Source organism: Cimex lectularius, unplaced genomic scaffold, assembly GCF_000648675.2.
Source record: "Cimex lectularius strain Harlan isolate CLEC.00 unplaced genomic scaffold, Clec_2.1 scaffold16, whole genome shotgun sequence".
NCBI lineage: Eukaryota > Metazoa > Arthropoda > Insecta > Hemiptera > Cimicidae > Cimex > Cimex lectularius.
The window spans coordinates 1,095,722-1,116,317 of NW_019392679.1; the positions used below are offsets into that span (position 1 = coordinate 1,095,722).

At 36.4% G+C, this 20,596-nt stretch overlaps 1 protein-coding gene across 5 annotated transcripts in view; it reads right to left on the minus strand.

The window, feature by feature from the left end:
• Positions 1 to 20,596, minus strand: part of LOC106661452 (MICAL-like protein 1) — a 53,689-nt gene that overhangs the window by 12,286 nt on the left and 20,807 nt on the right. For all 5 annotated transcript variants that reach the window (XR_002909984.1, XR_001339735.2, XM_014384855.2 and 2 more), the window contains exons 3-4: positions 6,728 to 6,912; positions 4,409 to 4,500 (exon numbers count right to left, since the gene is read on the minus strand). Coding sequence is in view for 3 of the 5 variants with exons in the window: in XM_014384855.2 (XP_014240341.1) it covers positions 4,409 to 4,500; positions 6,728 to 6,912 (277 nt within the window). In the remaining 2 variants the exon portion in view is untranslated. The remainder of the gene's footprint in view (positions 1 to 4,408; positions 4,501 to 6,727; positions 6,913 to 20,596) is intronic.

Sequence of the window (20,596 nt, forward strand, 5' to 3'; positions counted from 1 at the left end):
AAGTACGCTTCCAGTTTCAGCCCACGCTTTTATCGCGACCGACACGTCAAAAGACAAGTGTTCACTCGCAAATGACAACAGAAAATACTCGACACGAAAATAGATCATGCAGACTGATTCTATAATTAGATATGCAAACGTTATTTCAAGAAGCAGGACTGTGACACACCGTCATGTCTATAATTAACACACAATCACATGCATGCACGAAGCCTTTTAAATTATAATACAACATTTAAATATTAAAAAAAAAAAATTACCTTCTAGCAGAATATTTCTGGTTTGTACTGCCCCATAAGGTCGAGTGAATCTTCCTATTGGACAGAACAACGTGGGGTTAGTGCACAAGCCAGAGAATGACAAAGGAAGATTGTCCTTTTCAAATGTATATGGAAGGGGTCACTTTGTTGCACTGAATTATTCACTTACCAAATTACAACTTACGATTTTTTTTTAAACAAAAAGAAAAGATGGTGCAACAAAACGACGCACAAACAACAAACACTGTGATGACATTTGCATAGAAAAATGTAATTAAAACATGTATAAATTACCAAAAAAAAAAACCTTTTGGATAGTGTGAATGATTCTCATGCAAGGAATAAAAAATAAAAATGCACAAACCTTACATTCTCTGACTGGTAACAGAAAAAAAACTATATGATACAATATGAAATAACAAAGTAAAATCAATCCTGTGAGTAAAAGTCCATGAAATGGTTATCAATAAGATAAGATAAGACTTCCAATTTTGATTAACAAGAAGACTAAGACCAGTTTATGTTGACTAAATCTCAAGTTACAAACTCTTTAAATTAGTTCGTCTTAAACATGCGAATTAACAATGCCTAGTTTATACATTCAACACTATATTTGAGAAAATAACATTGTTTTATATAAACTCATAGGCAAAAAAATATCGGACACTCATATTTTACTGTTTATTTCAAACTATACGAATTTTTATTTTTATATTAATTACAACACACTTATTTTAATATAAACCAAATTAAAACATCATGAATTTAAATAAAAATGATTTAATTATATTATTTTAACTAATTCACCAAAATGCTTGAAAATTTTTTATTTGTAATAATGTATTACCTCCTCTGGCCTCGCTGAGTTGCTAAGTCTCTTAGGCATCGAGTAACTAAGATCAAATTTCATCTTGTGAACGATGTCTAACCCGTCTCTATATCATGTCCCATAAGTGTTCTATGGGATTCATATAAAGAGGGCATGCTGGCCAATTCACTGTGGTAATCCCTACATCCTCCAGTAATGGGTCATACTTGAACTACAAGCAGTCAGGACCTATGCTTTCTGATGGTCATCCTTTCATAATGGACTGTTTGGAGTTGACTACCGAGGAAGCCGTTAAATGAGTTTTGTAGAGAAATCGAATACTATCACTTTGGTTGAGACTTCCAGTGGCTGTAAACTGCTGTAGACCATTGTGGATGGTTCGGCGCGGCACATTCTTCAACAAGACCGGTTTCAAGCTCAAAACTTGTTGGAGGCTTCGAACGATGTCTAATCCATCTCTATATCATGTCCCATAAGTGTTCAAGTTTGGAGAAAACGCTGGCCAATTCATTGTGGTAATCCGAACATCCTCCCACCCAGTAATGAGTCAAACTTGAAGTACATGCAGTCAGCATCAAAGCTTTCTGATGATTGTGTTACTGCTCACCCTTTCATAATGGATTGTTTGGAATTGACTATCGAGGAAACCATTAAAAGACAGTTTTGTAGTGAAATCGAATACTATCACTTTGGTTGAGACTTCCAATGGCCGTAAACTGCTGTCGACCATTGTGGGTGGTTCGGCGTGGCACATTCTTCAACAAGACCGGTTTGAAGCTCAACGTTTGTTAGAGGCATCGAACGATGTCTAACCCTTCTCTATATCATGTCCCATAAGTGTTCAAGTTTGGAGAACACGCTGGGCAATTCATTGTGGTAATCCCTACATCCTCCCAGTAATGGGTCATACTTGAACTACAAGCAGTCAGCACCTAAGCTTTCTGATGATTGTGTTACAGCTCACCCGTTCATAATGATTGTTTGGGGTTGACTATTGAGGAAGCTGTTAAATGACAGTTTTGTAGTGAAAACGAACACTACCACTTTGATTGAGACTTCCAGTGGCCGTAAATTGCTGTAGACCATTGTGGATGGTTCAGCGTGGCACATCCATTCTTCAACAAGACCGGTTTGAAGCTCAACGCTTGTTGGAGGCGTCAAACGATGTCTAACCCGCCTCTTTATCATGCCCCTTAAGTGTTCTACGGTATTCAAGTTTGGGGAACATGCTGGCCAATTCGCTCTGTTAATCCCTACATCCTCCAATGAGCAATGACTCGGTCGAGCATTGTCAAGCATTAACACAAATTTGTCCCCAATAAAATAGGACCTAAGCTTCCAAAAGTACTTCCATAATGTAGTTCAGGTCCATAGGTACGATAATCAGTTCGGTACGGGGATGGATGTTGATTCCACCTCATAAATGACTGCCTTTGAAAAGGCTGTGACTCAAACATGGCACATGAAGTAAAACGTCTTCCATGTCTTCACACACGGTCCTAGTCATCTAATCGCACCAAACCAAACCAGCATTCATCTGTGAAGAGACAACTCCTCCATTGTTCAACTTTACGAGCAAGGCACTGATTTGCAAAAAGTCGATTTTTACCCAATGAAGCAGGACATCTTGAGAGTTCTGATTGAGTTGACAATTCTTGAAGAGTTCTGATTTCAAAGCTCGCCGTTACATTATGGACTGTTTGGAGTTGAACACCTATCAAGGAAGCCAACAAATGGTAGTTTTGTAGTGCGATTGTCCACCGCCTCTCTCTTTGATTATCATGGATTGTAGAGTGCGGGGCACACCCAATACTTGGGTTATGTAACGGACGCTATGTCGTCAGCCAAAGCATCTGCCCGGTCAAGATCTTCTCGACTTAAAACCATGCTTTTAAGGGGAAAAAAATGTGTGGTGTTTAGTGACTGTTAGTCAATGGTTATTTGGAGTTCATGAGATGCGGTCTGGTGTGACGTAGGTTTTAGAGAAACGTTTTCTTTATCGTGCCAACGTTTCGATCTTTATTGAGATCATCTTCAGGGCTCAGTGTTTGTTTTCTGTGTGCCATTCAGGGCACTCTCAACGCGACACACAATAATGACACATCTACACAGAAAACAAACACTTTGAGCCCTGAAGATGATCTCATTAAAGGTCGAAACGTTGACACGATAAAGAAAATGTTTTTCTAAAACCTATGTCACACTAGACTGCATCTCACGATCTACAAATAGCCAAAAATAATAACAATGAATAGATTTTCTTTATTTTTAGTCTAAAGAGTGCAAAAGGATTAGCAACACTAAAGGTAAACAATAAGTTATTGTTGTCTTTACATTTTATTAAGTCAAATATTAATGAAGATTTAGAGATCGCAAGATGCTGTTTTGTGTGATGTCGGTTTAGAAAAAGATTTTTAGAAAATTTCTAAACCTACGTCACACCAGACCGCATCGCACGATCTCTAAATAATCGTAACTTAACAGTCACTAAATATTTCACGTAAATTATTAATCTTTATACCTAGATATTATGAAAAATAAACAAATAAATACAAGTGCCCATTTTTTTTGTTGCCTTTCAGTGTACTTTTGAACAGTTATTAAGTTGAGAAAAAAAAAAAATAGCGCTTTTTAAAAATTCACACTTTCTATACAGCATTTAATATCGAAACTAATTTATTACAGAAATATTAAGTTGAAATCCAATTTTACAGCTATAAATTTAACTTATTTTAATCATCTTTAAGTTAATAATTTTTCAGTCCCATTTATTAAGTTTTGTAACATGTCAAATAATTTAACAAAAGTGTAAAATTAAAAAAAAAGGCAACATACATATTTATAACATTATTGCCAAAAAAATATGTACATAATGAAAGAAGCAAGATTGGAATATTTACTGTTTGATATGAAAGTACAAAATATTGTTGTGCAAACCAACCCCACATTGTCAAAAGAGAAATATTGCCAAGCATAACTTTTTCTTTTTTTTTAAATTTTCATAACAAAATATTCATGCAGAAATAAATTTTAAAACATTTAAAAAAGTAAACATGCGAAAGTATTTAAATATAGAAAAACATAATCACACTACACCAATTTCAACAAGCAGAATTCTAGTACAAATTAAAACTAGAAATGCATCATATCTGCCTCACAGTGTTTGAATTCTAGTTTGTTTTTTTAAATATAATTTATCTATTGGTACTAAACAAGCTCAAGAAAATTGGTCTAGTTAGAAGTTTTTATTCCAAGTGCCCTTCACAAAAGTTCAAAGCATTAAATATAAATACACAAACCAATTAATTTTGAAAATTACCATTTTTGGGGCATGCTGTACGTTGCTTTGAGTCAGTGACGTCAAAGAAGTATCGGGTGATTCTGACGATTGTTTTTTAATTGGCGATGCATCTAGAAAAATAAAAGTAATTAAAAAAAAAAAACCTTAACAAATTATATTGAATGCATGCTGAGTGATTTAGAATAATGCTTGGTGTTCAATTTTGTGCATTTTTTGACGATAAAACTTTATTCCATGTTTATATTACACAGCTGAATCAGCGATTCGAAAAATTCACTCTTAAACATTCCACAGTTCATTGGGAATGCACTCGAGGACAGAATTAGTCAAAGTTCATCATCAAAACATGTCCTCTGTGGTGTGAAGTCTGAGATTCTGAGAAAAGAAAATCCAAGACTAAACCGTTGTCACGGGGAGATTTTAATAAAGCTTTAGGAGTCTGGTAAAAAGCCTGAAGTCTAGCAAAGAGCTCTGGCGAAGCTGAGATGTTTAGATGTCTCTCTTTTATCCTTAACGACAGACAGCTCGTTATTTCTTATGATATTGGATTTGTCCCAACTGGAGAAATCACTAAAGGACCATCGTAGTTCAACTAATGACTAGAATGTGTTATGACTAGAATGATAGCAGGACTGCAGATTCCAGAGACAACATAGGCTCGATCAGCGGACTCAATCCTATGAAGATATTACAAAGAAGAAAAAACAACAGAACCCCCTGTTGGTGGGACGGTTGAGATTCCAACTCCCGGAAGAGGAAATTCCAAGGCATAAAGCATACTCACGGGAGGTTTTAACAAAGCTTCGGGGTCTGGTAAAAAGCCTGAAGTTTAACAAAGAGCTCATTGATAAGATGGAGAATCGTTAGAACAATATTTGTCATGATGCGCAAGATCCTAAAGAGACTCATTTCAACCGTATTTAACCTTTAAATTAATTAATTTTACAAAATATTCCAAAATTGAACACTATTTTCAGGAGTTTCATATAACAATAGGTGATCTGAACCTGTGAAAATTATTAATTCCATTTCTTTTTAGACTTTTAACATTTGTGACAGTACAGATGTTTGTATGGAGGAGAGGACAAACAATATTACGTATGCGCCGAGGTGCCTGCGAGAATTGTAAGAACTCGCATTTGTATTCGTGGCAGTTTTTGTGACGAAATTTATTGCCTGACAAGGTATAAACAAATTTGTTGATTTACGAGAGATAGCAGAGATATTTGAAACAATCCAGTTTAAAAATTTTTTTAAAAAGTTGTTGATATTTTCATTGTCCACCTTCAACTAGCTTTACGTTTAGTTGAAATGCTGTTTATTTTTGAAAATTTATCATACTTCAATTAATTAATATTTATGAAAGGTATTGGTTAAGATAAAAAAGTTAGTGTCACGAGCCGGATTCTAACCCACGATCTTCGGCTTGATACGCCGCTGCTCTACCACTTGAGCTATCGTGACTTCGATCCACTGGGACACCAATTTCCATCTTAACCTACCTTACAAATTTTCCCTCCTTTTTGCCATTTTTCAAATGTCGTGTAATCTATTTGATTCTCAGCGAAAAATGAAATGGCCACGGAGAGCTTCAGTGAAGTATACTTTATTTTGCTTATTACATTTTATTAGGTTTCATGGTCCGCTTGACCAAATAGATTCGTTTCAATTTATTAAGGTTTTGATTGAGATAAAAAAGTCGTGTCACAAGCAAGATTCGAACCCACGACCTTCGGCTAAATACGCCGCTGCTCTACCACTTGAGCTATCGTGACTTCGATCCGCTCTGACACTAACTTCCCATCTCAACCTCACCTCTCGAATTTTCCCTACTTTTTGCACATTTTTCAATTATCATACTTTTTTTTATACCTATTTAATATAATAGTAGAATAATGTGAAGTAGAATTGAGCCCATATGGACCATTTTTATCACTGAAAACCTAATAATTTTATATAATTAGCACAATTTAAAAGATTTTATATGTTGCTATTTTATATATATAGTCATATAAGAAATAGCATGACGTAAAGATCAACCATAACTTTCTTCGCTGAAATTTTAGTTCACTAGTTTCGTGGTCTGCTTGACCAATTAATAATATTATTCATTAATTAAGGTTTTTAGTTGAGATTAAAAAAAAGTCAATGTCATGTTTTTTTTGTGTCCGAGTGGATCGAAGTCACGATAGCTCAAGTGGTAGAGCGGCGGCATATCTAGCCGAAGATCGTGGGTTCGAATCTCTCTCGTGACACTGACTTTTTTATCTCACCTACAAACCTTAATTAATTGTTAAATTTTAGTTTTAATTTAAATTAGTAGAGTTTAAAACATACTGTTAGAAGCGAATGCTTGGTAGAACTGAGAAAGGTACGTGAGGATAGACAGCCTGTCAGGTACGGGGTACTCTGCCATGTCCTCTGCATCTAGTAAAGCTGGAATGCCTAGGTGCCTCTCTGCTATCCTGAACGCCATCTCGTTATTTTTCAGGATGTCGGATTTGTCCAAACTGGAGAAATCACTGAAATAAAAAATTTAAAAAAACTATTAATAAAATATCACATAAATATGCAATTTGGTTGTTATAACTAATAGTTTTATGAGTATGACGTTGTAGAGAAAGGGCCTGTGACATGTCCCCAATAATAAAATTATTAGCCATCGCTAGCTAATTTCTCTTGAGCACGGTGAGTTCCTAGGGTTTCCCTTTTCACATTTTCAAGAAAATAAGATTTCTTTAATTGTTTATCATAGTTTTATGATGTTTGTTGCAAGAGGCTTGAGCACTTGATATTCCTCCATCACCTTACAAACAAATTATTCATTGAAAGAGTACTATATTCATGCTAATAAATACATTCAATCTTCTGAAACGTACTTTATAGAATTCCTACTCGCTCTATTTGTCAAGCCAAATCAAGCCATTTTTCTCTACATTCTGGATGTATTTGAGGACAGAAATAGTATAATGCTGGTAGTATTGATAATTACACTAATTAAAATAAACCTAATTAGTGATAAAAATATCAAATAATCCACATTTAACATACTTATACTTTTCAGTTGTGAGTTTAAGAAGTCGAACGCAAAGAGGTTTACTGCTTTTTACAAATAATCGATCATTGCTGGTTTTGCTAATTGACTAAAACGAGTCATCTAGACCGATGATTTGTCTAATAGAAATCGTGACAACTATCTTGTCAGCTCAGACAATTGACTCAGGTCAATTTTGCCGTAAATCGTATTGTCAAAAAAAAAAAGTTTCCAAGTGACTTATTGTATCTTTAGTTTAGAGAATAATGAAAAAAATTAAATTATGAAAAAATATGAAGAATGCTAGAGAACAAGTAGAAAGTTTCTTGACAGTTAGTTATACATTGTGTATAAAGTAGGGAAGAATACATTGTGTCACAGGAGGGCTTAACATTCAATTATCCATTGGGTGTCAATTATCGCGTCGTCAGAACCACTTTTACAATACTTTTTTCCCTTCAAATTAATCTGAAAATTAAATTCTAAGGGCTATGCCAGGATTCGAACCCAGGACTATTGTGGCAAATCTGACTTGTCCACCACAGACTCCTATATGTTATAGTGTAATCCATGTATATGTGGACAGTTTGAATGATGGCCTGAACATATGTAACAAGGAAGAAATCCTAGCTAAGAAATATAAATTACCAGACGGCTTTTTTAATAATCGGGATGAGGAATTGGCGTTATGCCGAGCTCTGGAGATTCTTCTGGAACAACAAATACAACCCGGGAAAGTTTGCATAGTGAGACATCATGGGATTCTTTAAAAAAAGAAAAAACCTGTCTATAATTTAAAGAGGCAGATAATATTTGTTTTGACTTAAGATAGATGGCTGGATCATCCACTTTGGTTGGGTAAAAGTCTATTGAGGTGTGTCTGGAATGAAAGGACAGACCAACTTTGCTAGAAAGGCGTCCATATCGCACAAATTAGCCATTGGTATGAAAGAATTCTGGAATAAAATTAAAACTACAGATTGCTGCCATAGAGGAATGGTATTGGAATTGGATCAATTCGGCAAAATAACCAACAATTTTTTTAAAACAATTATGAACTATAATTGGATGAACTATAAATTAACCATGATATTTAGTGGATGTTGGTTTAAAGTTTTTGGTTGAGATGAAAAATTAGTGTCATGAGCGGGATTTGAACCCACGACCTTTGGCTAATAATAACACCCTGTGGCCACTACATTAAGTCGTCCAGAATCGAATCCTGATTACACGACCTTTGAAAATATGGCAAAAAGAGGGAAAATTTGGATGTATGTTGAGATGGGAAGTTAGTGTCCAAGTAGATCGAAGTCACGATAGCTCAAGTGGTTAGAGCAGCGGTAAGCTGAAGGTCGTGGGTTCAAATCCCCCTGTGAAAATAATTTTTCATATCAATCAAAAACCTTAGATAAAAAGAATAATTAATATGGTCAATTATGTTCACTAAACAAATATGGATTAATTTAAAGATTATCTTCACCGATCAAAATAACCCGCAATTATTTAGGCTCATTTGGCTCAAATGGTGCCCAAGATGTTAGAAAGTACTGAGCTGCCCACACCATCTGATTTGTTTCATGTTTTTTTGACTAAAATGTGTATAAAATAACATCTAAATGAAAATCATGCAAAAAATGCCTAAATCAAGGGAAGAAAATGAAAGAAAAACATGAAAAAAATGTAGATATCAAATAATATAACTTTACTTCACTTTTCAGTTGAGATGACACTAGTTTACTTTCCAGTTGTGGTAAGTATAAAAACAGGTTGACACAGGTGGTTCCTGACAATTTAAGTTATTTTGATTGTTTCTTGTTTTGTTGACTAAAATGTGCATAAAAAAACATTTAAATCAAAACTATGCAAAAAATGCCTAAACCAAGGCGAGAAAATGAAAGAAAAACAAGAAGAAAAAATGTAAATATCAAATAATCCAACACTCCTTTACTTTCAATTTTGGTGAGTATAAAAACAGATTGACACAGGTGTTTCCTGACAATTAAAGTTATTTTGATTGTTTCTTGTTTTGTTGACTAAAATGTGCATAAAAAACATTTAAATCAAAACTATGCAAAAAATGCCTAAACCAAGGAGAGAAAATGAAAGAAAAACAATAAGGAAAAATGTAAATATCAAATAATCCAACTCTACTTCACTTTCCAGATGAGGTGTATATATATAAATTAAATAAATAAAATACTAAAAACACGTCGACTAAAGTGTTTCCTGCCAATTAAAAATAATCGTGACCTTTTCATGTTTTTTAATTCACCGAGACGTGCATAGAAGAACATTTAATAAGAATAATTTTAAAAAATATACGAAAATGACTAAATAAAGGGAAGAATGTGAAAAAAAGAAGGAGTTAACAGTTATATGCAGAACTGTAAACAACAAGAAGCACACGGTGTAATTATGCCATTAAAAATATTTCAAAACATTAGGAATAATAGAATAATTGTGTCCATTCTGTAGGCTTATTAAAAGAACAAAAAACAGGTTGATTTTGTAATCTTGCGTGGCAGTCATGCAAATTTTTTTAAATTTTAACATACTCATAAATATCCGTAATTTAACTTTTCTTATTTATGTTTATATGTTGAAGTTTAAAAAATAAAATAGAAAATGGCACAACAGATAAAATATCGTCATATATATAAATTGTATTTGTAAAGAAACTACTCTAACTATAAAAAGGCTTAACAAATGGCACAATAAAAATTATACATAATGGAAAATACGAGGAAAAGTAGCAGAATAGTAAAATAATCCACACCTATGCCAGAGATTTTCCAGTTATGGATGATTTGTGATGAGGTCATACTTCTGGCGGTCACCCAGACCTTGATGATTTAGTTCATCGATTCAAGCCAAAAACAACTTTTTCTCGAGCAATTACGCCTTATTAAGCCACACGGAAAGTATCACGATTAAAAAGACGAATACTTTATTCAAAACTCTAGGCAGTTTTTTAAAAATAATTTCACAACTGTATTTGTGCAAACCAACCGCGGGACAGATACGCATCTGACATTTACAAGTCCGCCTTTTTGAAAAGGTGCAGAGACGTCGAAAGTCGCTCGGCCCCTCTTTAAAACATGACACGGGGCTTCGGGGCGCAACGTTCCCCCTTATGAAATTACTGTTGGACGTAATGCCGGCTGGGACGGGGTTCCCATGTTCTTTGTGGGAAGATCGCAACTGCACAATGGAGTTACGGCCCTCATTACGGCATATTCCGTCATGCTTTAACGTGGGTACACACTTTAATTTACTCAGCCCTGTTAGGAGGGTTACCCGAATACACAGCCGACCGACAGGACTCGACAAAGAGATTTACAAATCTTCCAATCCAAGGGTTTTTATAGTTTTTAATATCTGCCCTAAAAGGCAGGAGATTTAGCTAACTCAGCTTGAACAGTAAGATTCGAACTTCTACTCCTTTTAGCAGTTTCCGTGGAACTCTATACCTTTAATAAGGTGTCAGAACAAATCTTAAGCCTAGTCCAGTCTGTAATCAACATTCTTGATCAATATTTAACATTTTTTAACTGAGAGAATCAACAACCATTTTTTCCAGGTCCAGACATCAAGCAATACAACTGTGCTTCTCAAGTGTGGCTATTGCCTGAATTTCTGCTGCCTGTTTATTTATTTTAATTAACAGCCAAAGATATTAAGAAGAAGGTATGGAGAAAAGGTCAAAGGGGAATCATTAATATAAGGCAGTGGTCGGCAAACCACGGCTCTTTGACTTCTTGGCTGCGGCTCTTTCAATGTTTAGTGCAGACACGGACCGAAAAGTATTACAGTCGCTATTTTTAAAGGAAAAATTAATTAATTCACTACTTTCGTGGTCCGCTTGACCAATTAATACATGACAATTAATTAAGGTTTTTAGTTGAGATGAAAAAAAGTTAATGGCACGAGAGGGATTCGAACCCACGATCTTCGGCTAGATACGTCGCTGCTCTACCACCTGAGCTATCGTGACCTCGATCCACACGGATCGGAAAAATTAATCACGAGATATCGGGTTGTCCGGAAAATAATGCAGGATTTTAAGTTTTCATTAAAAAAAATCTATATAAAATATTCTGTTTACGTTTACAGGATTACTCATTTGTATGAATGTCAACANGGGAAATTATTTTGATTAAAGAACATTGCTTTAAAGTAACTAGTTTCTTTTTTTTTGTTTAATACCAAAATCCTGCATTATTTTCCGGACAACCCAATACTTACCATTGTATTATTCATCAGGAAGCATTATGTGCTCAGACATTTCCTGAAGAATTTGCTCATCAGGTTCAAAGACTTTAGGAACAACAAAGCGACGCGCCTTTTTTTAAAAAAACCTCTGAATGCCACGGTAACATAAATTAATTTTTTTTTTTTGCCCTTTAATATTGATATTGGCAGCTTTGAAATGCACTTGCTGAATTTAAAAAATAAAGAATTTTGGAGCCCAAAATTCGAGCGTCTTTATACCGATTTACAGCTATTGGTGAAAAATAAATGTGAATTAAGTTTACAGCACAAATGGTCTGCTTTGAAAGATCTGGCGAGGGAAGATATGTTGATTTTTAACACCTGGATGATGATGATCAACTGAAGAAACTAAGTGTTTGCTGTTCTTTCCTTATTTGGGTTTACATATTTATGCGAACAATCATTTTCAAGCATGAACTTTATCAAGAGTAGATTAAGAAATCGGCTTGTCGATGAGAACTTGAATCGTGCCTAAAATTAAAAACAATATACAAACCTGACGTACCCTACTTTCCAAGGAAATGCAAGGCCATTGTTCTCATTAGTGAAATATTTATAGTTTTTTTAAGGATACCTTTTATATTATTTAACTTGTTATATTTTTAAATAAATATTATCTTTATATGAGAATGATACCAAGTTTTATTTAATGTACCGTTAATTAAACCAAGACATATTCAGCAAAGGCAAGCTCGAGAGGGTACTTTTAATTCTAATTATTTCCATAAAAATGTCTTCTAAGCAAAGCTCAAGTTTAAACAATGGCTCTGAATAAACTTCAATTCTGTATTTTTGTTTATATTTGGCTCTTTTGGATGACAAGTTTGTCGTCCACTGATATAAGGTATCAAATGTTAAGGCAATAGGATTTCGACAGACCTAAGATTTGAAGTTTACCGGTTTAAACACAAAATTATTAGGACGCTGCAAGTTATTTTGTACGTTTACTGACCGGGAGGTGGCCCTGAGAACGGTGTTATGGGCCGAGCCGATGGTCCATGCAGCGGTAGCGAACGAGGGACTCGTGCAGCAGCCACGTAGGCTGTTGAGAGTGCGAGAAAAGATGCTGCGAGTACTCTTGATGCTATAGATAGTACTATTAGAGTTGAGACCTCGTCGACGAGTCTGAAATAAGCAGGATGAAGTGCTTATATATAAGCTGGCTGCAGAGGGAAGGCGAGACAGTCGTTTCAGCAAGACACCAAGTGATATTTGCTAACCAAAGGTGGTCACCATACGTTGAAACAAACGAATCGTGAGATTTTCCACTTTTCTTAGCAAATTATAAGTTCTTGACGTCCCAGGCGAAATATGAGCACTTTCTTCATAAACCTAAGTAACTTTTACTGCAAAATATCTGTATTGTGTACATAGGGTGTCCCTTGAACAGACTATAGTTCAGCATCATGATCATTTATGTCAAATTGGGCTAAAAAGTCCGTATTGTCTAAAGTCTATCAACTTACTTCAACCTTGCACTCTACACTATTACTATAAACCCTATGAGGTTTATTTATTATTTTATAACCTTAGGGGGTGAAAGAGACCTATGCATCTCGACCAGAATAGATCTATTGAGCTCCCCTGTTATTTATAACTCACTGGCCCGCTTCAGGTTGTTCGTCAGCTTCCAAAGCTTTGCCAGCGGCTCCTTAGTTTAGGAGCTTGCTTGGGGTTTTTCTTGACTTAGTTGCAAGAACCCGCACTTACATAGACCTTCACAGAAACATAAAATATGTTCTGCGGTCTCCTCCTCTTCCTGGCAGTATCTGCACCGTGTTTCTTCTGTCTGTACTCCTATCCGGTGCATGTGCTTTCTTAAGTAGCAGTGCCCTGTTAGGAGTCAAACCAGAATCCTGGTTCGGTTGCCTTCCAGTAATTCTCTTCGCGTGTCTCATACGTGTGGTATTGTTCCACCAGGTTTTGGACTCATTAGGGATCCATTTTAGGTTCAGAACCCAGAGAGTCCATGTTGGCCCCCTTTTTTGCCCAACAAGTCAACCTTTTCGTAGCCTCTATGCCCCAGGTTACCTGAACGATATAAAACTGAGAATTAGTTAGAAAATAAACTTTTAAGAGTTTCTATGTTCTTGTCTAAAGTTGAAGTTAAAAAAAGTAAAAAGGTAAAGGAATTCCTGTCATATAACTTAACATCCAAATTAGGTGTCGCGGACAAGGAACTTTACAATACATTTTGCATAATAAAACGGATTTAAAAAAACCCTCACTGGTCCGCTTAGTCGCGCGGTTTTGCCCTTAAGCAAGACCAAACAAAGCGCAGAAGATATCCTGGGCTCTCCCGGGATTCGAACCCAGAACCGGTATTGTGCCAACTACGAGTCGGACGGCCTAGCCACTCAGCCACTGCGGTTCCCTCTCACTAGATCTCGTTAAATATATTTATTGGGATAACCTAGTATGTCTATCTTTGCTGTTTTCCGCCGTATTTTCTGCGGAACTACAGCGTGACTAGGCGGAACGGTATAGATGCACGTAGAACTCTAGTTGCAATCAGTGCACATCCAGTCTTCCCCAGTGGGGTCGTCAGAGATGTGGCATCACTCTCGTTTGTCACGTTGACGGTTTCCATCTCTGGCTCATCCAATGGTGTTTTTATCAAAGCCAAGTATATTCTTACAAACCAACAGTTGAATTTCATAAAGTTGAAGTAAGATTTTCTTGGTTCTATAAATACGGACAAGATAGGGCGCTTACAGAAAAGTTGCCCCTATTAATAAGTGTGTGGTGTTCAGTGACCGTTAGTTAATCTTGAAGATCTTAAGATGCGTTCTGGTGTGACGTAGGTTTTAGAAAAAACATTTTTTTATCGTGCCAACGTTTCGATCTTTATTGAGATCATCTTCAGGTTCAAAGTGTTTGTTTTCCGTGTAGACGTGTCATTCTTGTGTGTCGTGTTGAAGAGTGCCGCGGGCAGAAAACAAAACACTTTGAACCCTGAAGATGATCTCAATAAAGATCGAAACGTTGGCACGGTAAAGAAAAGGTTTTTCTAAAGTCACACCAGATCGCATCTCACGAACTTCAAATAACCTATTAATAAGGTTTAAGTTACAAACTGCTTAAAAAAAAAAGTAGGCATTAAGATTTTGAAACTTACTGAAAAACTAACAAATTAGACTGGTTTACTTTCTTCATGCATGTTTATATACTATGTTCAACTGTTTCTTCTTTTCACCAGGTAATTACACATTTTAAATCAATCCGAGGACTCCGGTTGACAACTGTGTTTGTAAACAAAGTGCAATGTTGTCCTCAATTTTGCCAATGTTTTCCATTTAAACTGAAAGCACTAGACACAGCAATTTTGTTTCACAATATAACTGAAATAGTTTTGCAACAAGCCAGAAGCGAAGAAAGTGCTGTCGGGCAACATAACATTGCTCACAATTAGTTTTCAAACGATTAATTGTAAGTTTATAAGATATTCGTTTTATTCTAAGAAGAAAGAGAGATTTATGTAAGAGAGCATAAAGATGATTTTCTGGTAAGATAACTCGTCTGATAAGCCGTAAAAGTGAAATTTTAAAGTTTTTTCTTGATTAGACGTAGTAATCGCTGATCTCAAACTAATCCGAGAACTCTGGTTGACTGAACTAGATTTGCAAACACTTCCAGATTTGCTCGATATTAAACTGCCATATTTCCTCTTGGGGTAATGAACCTGTAGTTTAGTCATTTCCGGTCATAACAGGGACCTGGGACGGCCAAACTAATGTACACGGTCAATGCTGCCAAAAGATTCCATTTAAACAGGAAACAAGGAACATGAACTTCAGTTTTGCCTAGGCCTTTCAGTTTTACCGCATTCCCGAGAAAACGTCTATTGTAAAATTAGTTCCAAGGTTTTCAAAAATCCTTTCATCCGATTAAGCACGTAATTTTTCTTGAAAGATCAAGATCTAGTGGATGCTCAAAGTAAGAATGAACAAAAAGATATCAGCAGACATGCTACACAGAAGAATCCGTTGTAAAAAACCAAAAATCCAAAGACCTACTGCCCATTAGAGAAGTCAGGAAAGAACAAGATGAAATAATCAACCAATTATCACGATTGAAATAATTAACCATTTTTTTGAAAAAGAAGAGACCTGGAGAGACCTAGGCTACTACAAAAAAAAAGAAAAAAAAAAAAAAAGAGAAACGTAATATGCTAAGAACCAAGAACATCCACGGATATCTCATAGGACACATGGGCCAAAATGAACTTAATAGAAGAATAAAACAAAACTGTTCAAAGTAAAAAAAAAAAGAAGTGAGAAGAATTCAACCTGCTACATGAAGGAACTAGCCAAAGGTCAAATAGATGAATAAATCAATTGGAATGCAAAGAATGCTTAAATTACCCCGAAACAACCTAGTAAGAAACGAAATATGCTAAGATCCAGGAACATCAACGGACATCTCACAGGACAGTAGAGCCAAAATGAACATAATACTAGCCATCTACAAAAAAAAGGTCAAATAGTATGAACAACTCAAACAGCCATGGAAGAATGCTTAAAAATCACCCAAAACGACCTAGTGATAAACGAAATATACCAAGATCCTAGAACATCCACTGACATCTCACAGGAAACTAGGGCCAAAATGAACATAATACTAGCCATCTAAAAAAAAGAAGGTCAAATAGTATGAACAACTCAAACAGCCATGGAAGAATGCTTAAAAATCACCCAAAACGACCTAATGAGAAACGTAATATGCGACGAAGAACCAAGAACATCCACGGCCAAAAGAACTTAATAGAAGAATAAAACAAAACTGATTCAAAGTACTGGTCCTTAAAAAAAAAAAAAAAAAAGTGAGAAGACCTGCTACATGAAGGAACTAGCCAAAGGTCAAATAGATGAATAAATCAATTGGAATGCAAAGAATGCTTAAATTACCCCGAAACAACCTAGTAAGAAACGAAATATGCTAAGAACCAGGAACATCAACGGACATCTCCCAGGACAATAGAGCCAAAATGAACTTAATAGAAGAATAAAACAAAACTGATTCAAAGTACTGGACCTGTTCAAATCAGCTCCTCTCCTCTTGGCAATAACGCCTCCGTTTTTCAGGCGGAAATCTGGGCCATTAATGTGTGTTGTAGAACACTTATTGAAAACAAAATTAAGGGAAAAGATAGTACAATTTTTTCTGACAGTCAGGCTAGTCTTAGGTCATTAAAAAAAGATTTGTCAACCTCTAGACTGGTGGAGGAAACTGTAGATCTTATCAATAGGATCTCTTCCAGGTTTGAGAACAAGGTAACCCTTATTTGGATACCAGCACATAAAGGATACCATGGCAATGAAGAGGCGGATAGCCTGGCCAAACAAGGCTCTAATGCTGCGTTTGTCGGGCCACAACCTTCAAAGGTCTAATGCTGCCTGTTCCTAAGTCCGTTTCCGGACAGCATGGTCGTGCAACCATATACCCCTGAAGGCCCAACCCTCACGTCACCACTCGATGGAGCACGTTTCCTTTAACCATCTGCTTCTTGCAGTAGAATAAGCTGGGCACTCTGAAAAAGTGTGGTCCGGTGTCTCTTCAGAGCCATTAGAGCACTGAGGGCACTCCGCCGTGTTCCGCATGCCGAATTTACACAAATACGTCCCAAAATCACCATGCCTCGTGAACATTTGGGTCATATAATGGTCTGTCTCGACATATTTACGTTTCAGTCTGTCACTTATAGAAGGCATAAGCTGATGGGTACGACGGCCTTTGTCGGTTTTATCCCATCGTCTCTGCCATCGCGTAATTGTGTCCAGATGAATTCTGTTGATAATGTCTTTCTTTTCGGCCGGTTCTATTCCATTCCATTGTCGGGCCACAACCGGTATTACCTCATTCTATGAGCACAGCGAAAGAGAGTATTAAAAACTGGGGCATGAAACAATTCCTTAAGGAGTAGAATCTATCCCCCGGACACAGGCAATCGAAAGAGTTTGTTAAGGTGATCAAACCAGCAGAATCGAAATGGGTATCCTGACGGGCCACTACCCACTGAGAACCGTAATGGGTAGGTTGCCCACCAGATCCCTTTTGCCGTTTTTGCGAAATGAAGAAACGGCAAGGCACTATCTCGCAGAGTGACAGGTTTGCTAGGTCTAGCTTTGAAATTTTTGAAGGAGAGGTCATCACCAAATCACCCCACGAGATAAAATGGTCCAAAATCTTGGGGTTTGTGAACAAGTCCAAGAGATTTATGGATGACATGTGAGCCGACCAAGTCCCGGACCTTTTAGGGATGGGGTACGAGTCTATCAGTCATTTAACCCCTCGGGTCTTGGTCGCCCACCCTGTGTAATATATATACTGGTCCTTTAAAAGAACAAAAGTGAGAAGAATTCAACCTGCTTCATGAAGAAACTAGCCAAAGGTCAAATAGTATGCATAAATTGACTAGCAATGCCATGAATGCTTAAAATCACCCAAAACGACCTAGTAAGAAACGAAATATGCCAAGATCCAAGAACATCAACGGACTAGACCACTGACACTAGAGCCAAAATTAACTTGAATTGAAATTGAAAGAATGCTTAAAAATCACCCAAAACGAAATAATAAAACTGAGTTAAAACAGCAATAGTGCACTGTTAATACTTAATAAACTGAGTAAGGCGAAGCTAGAGGGTGACCCAGGTAAAGGACTGGGGATTGTTGTCTGCGACGCAGTAGTTTTTACCTACTGCGTCAGTTGGTAACTAAGCTTCGACTTTGCAGTTGTTAGTATAATAAAATTGTGTATTTGAACCGAGCTTTTCTTGGCTACCTTGAGATACCACTTCAGACGCTAAAATGGAACTGGGCAACAAAATAGTTTAACTACCCATGTTAAAAGATCAGAAGTTAGTTTCCACGTGGAAAAGGATATATAAAGAGGAAGTATTTAACAACGTAGAGGATTTCTTAGTAAACCTGAAGAACGTGGGAAAGAAGAATAAAGTGGAAACTGTCCCTTGGCCTCAAATGAGTCTTTTTTTTTCAAAAACCGCAGCGAAACGCAGCAACATCAATTTTCACCTTTTTTACTCAGTTGTACTAATAAATTAATCGGATATTTTCAAAGTTTTCTCCCTCCGAGCATTTTCCAAGCCAGATAAGAAAAACCAGTACAATCCTTGTTGTGAAACGGCATGGAATAAGAGAAGATATTTTATGAGTCGTTGAAATATAAGACTGACAGTGGGAAAAAGTCATAAACAAAAGGAGGGAAAATTCAAAAGGTGGGGTTGAGATGGGAAGTTGTGTCCAAGTGGATCGAAGTCACGATAGCTCAAGTGGTAAAGCAGCGGAGTATTGAGCCGAAGGTCGTGGGTTCGAATCCCGCTCCTGACACTGACTTTATTATCTCAACTAAAAACCTTAATTAATTGAAAGATATTAATTGGTCAAGCGGACCACGAAAACTAGTGGAATTAAGTAAAGATTAATTTTAAAGAGCTTTAAATTTTAAAAAGGTGCGGTTGAGATGGGAAGTTGTGTCCAAGTGGATCGAAGTCACAATAGCTCAAGTGGTAAAGCAGCAGAGTATTGAGCCGAAGGTCGTGGGTTCCAATCCCGTTTGTGACACTCACTTTTGAATCTCAACCAAAACCTTAATTAGTTGAAAAGTAATAAATAAAGTTCTTCATAGCAGGCTGAAATAATAGGACAGTTACTATAAAACTAGCATGCTACAAGTAAAGTTTAATCTGATGCTCATAATTTAAATGTCCCTTCAAGGTTTTTTTAAAATAATGAAGGGAAAGAATACTTGGTGGAAGTTCTTTCTCCTGAAGACTCGAAGGGGCAGCCGGCCGGCCAAAGGACTGAAATAACGGTGCGCGCAGGAAATGAAAGGACGGACGGGAAGTCGGAAATGTGTAACACTCGTACAAAGTGGAACGAAAAATACACATCCAGACTTTCTTCCACGAAACCGTTTTTCAAAACGCTCATCATTATGTGCAATCTGTATAATTTACGGTTTGAATCGACGATGACGTGGATTGTTCTGATGTTTAATTTGATTATTTAGCTTGCACACATTCCGAAAGAACGTTTCGATACAATTTTTTTAAACAATTATATGAAAACCTGATTCGTACAAAGATCCAATTTAATAGGATGCCAACAAAATATAGAAAAAACATAGAACTTGTGAGAAAAAGAAAAAGCACCTTTCCTCAAATAACGATAGCAAACAACTCTTCCCGTCGGTTATAAAAATTAATAAATACGAATACAAAAACATATAACAGGTGCATTAACATACACATTATAATCCAGAAAGAACCGTTTAAGACGCCTTAAGATCTCGGAGGTAGCTGGGGGCAATTTTTTGTAAAAGTGGGTTAGCGTGGGCCGTGATGGACTGATGGTGTCGACTCGATCTTATAAATCCATGTAAATCTATGTCCAATAAGAAAGATACTGTTTTCTAACGTTTGCCAATTTTCACAAGACCTATACAGCTATACTACCAAATTGGCCTTAAAACTAGGTAAATTTGACCTTTGCCAGGATAACATGGATGTTTGAAATAAAATCAATGCTGAGTCGTTTTTGATAAGAGGTTTTGGCTTAGTAGAACGAAGTTAACGAACTGACAACAAAGCCAGTACAGTGATAACAGGATGACAAGTTACGACTTTGGGTAAATTGGATAATCCAAGACTTCGGATTTGCACATCATCCTAAATATCCTAGTGTAAATTTCTTGGTTAGTTTCCTGTCTGGAAACAGAATGGCGATATCGATAGTAAAATAGGCGATTTAGAACGGAGCTCGTTGGAAAAAGTAAAAATAGAAAAGGCCCTAGTAACCAACTTCCATGGGGCAAGGAAAAGCTCATTTAGGCTCGAGATGTAGGAGCCTATTGCTATTTCTGTGTCTCTTATGGCTTG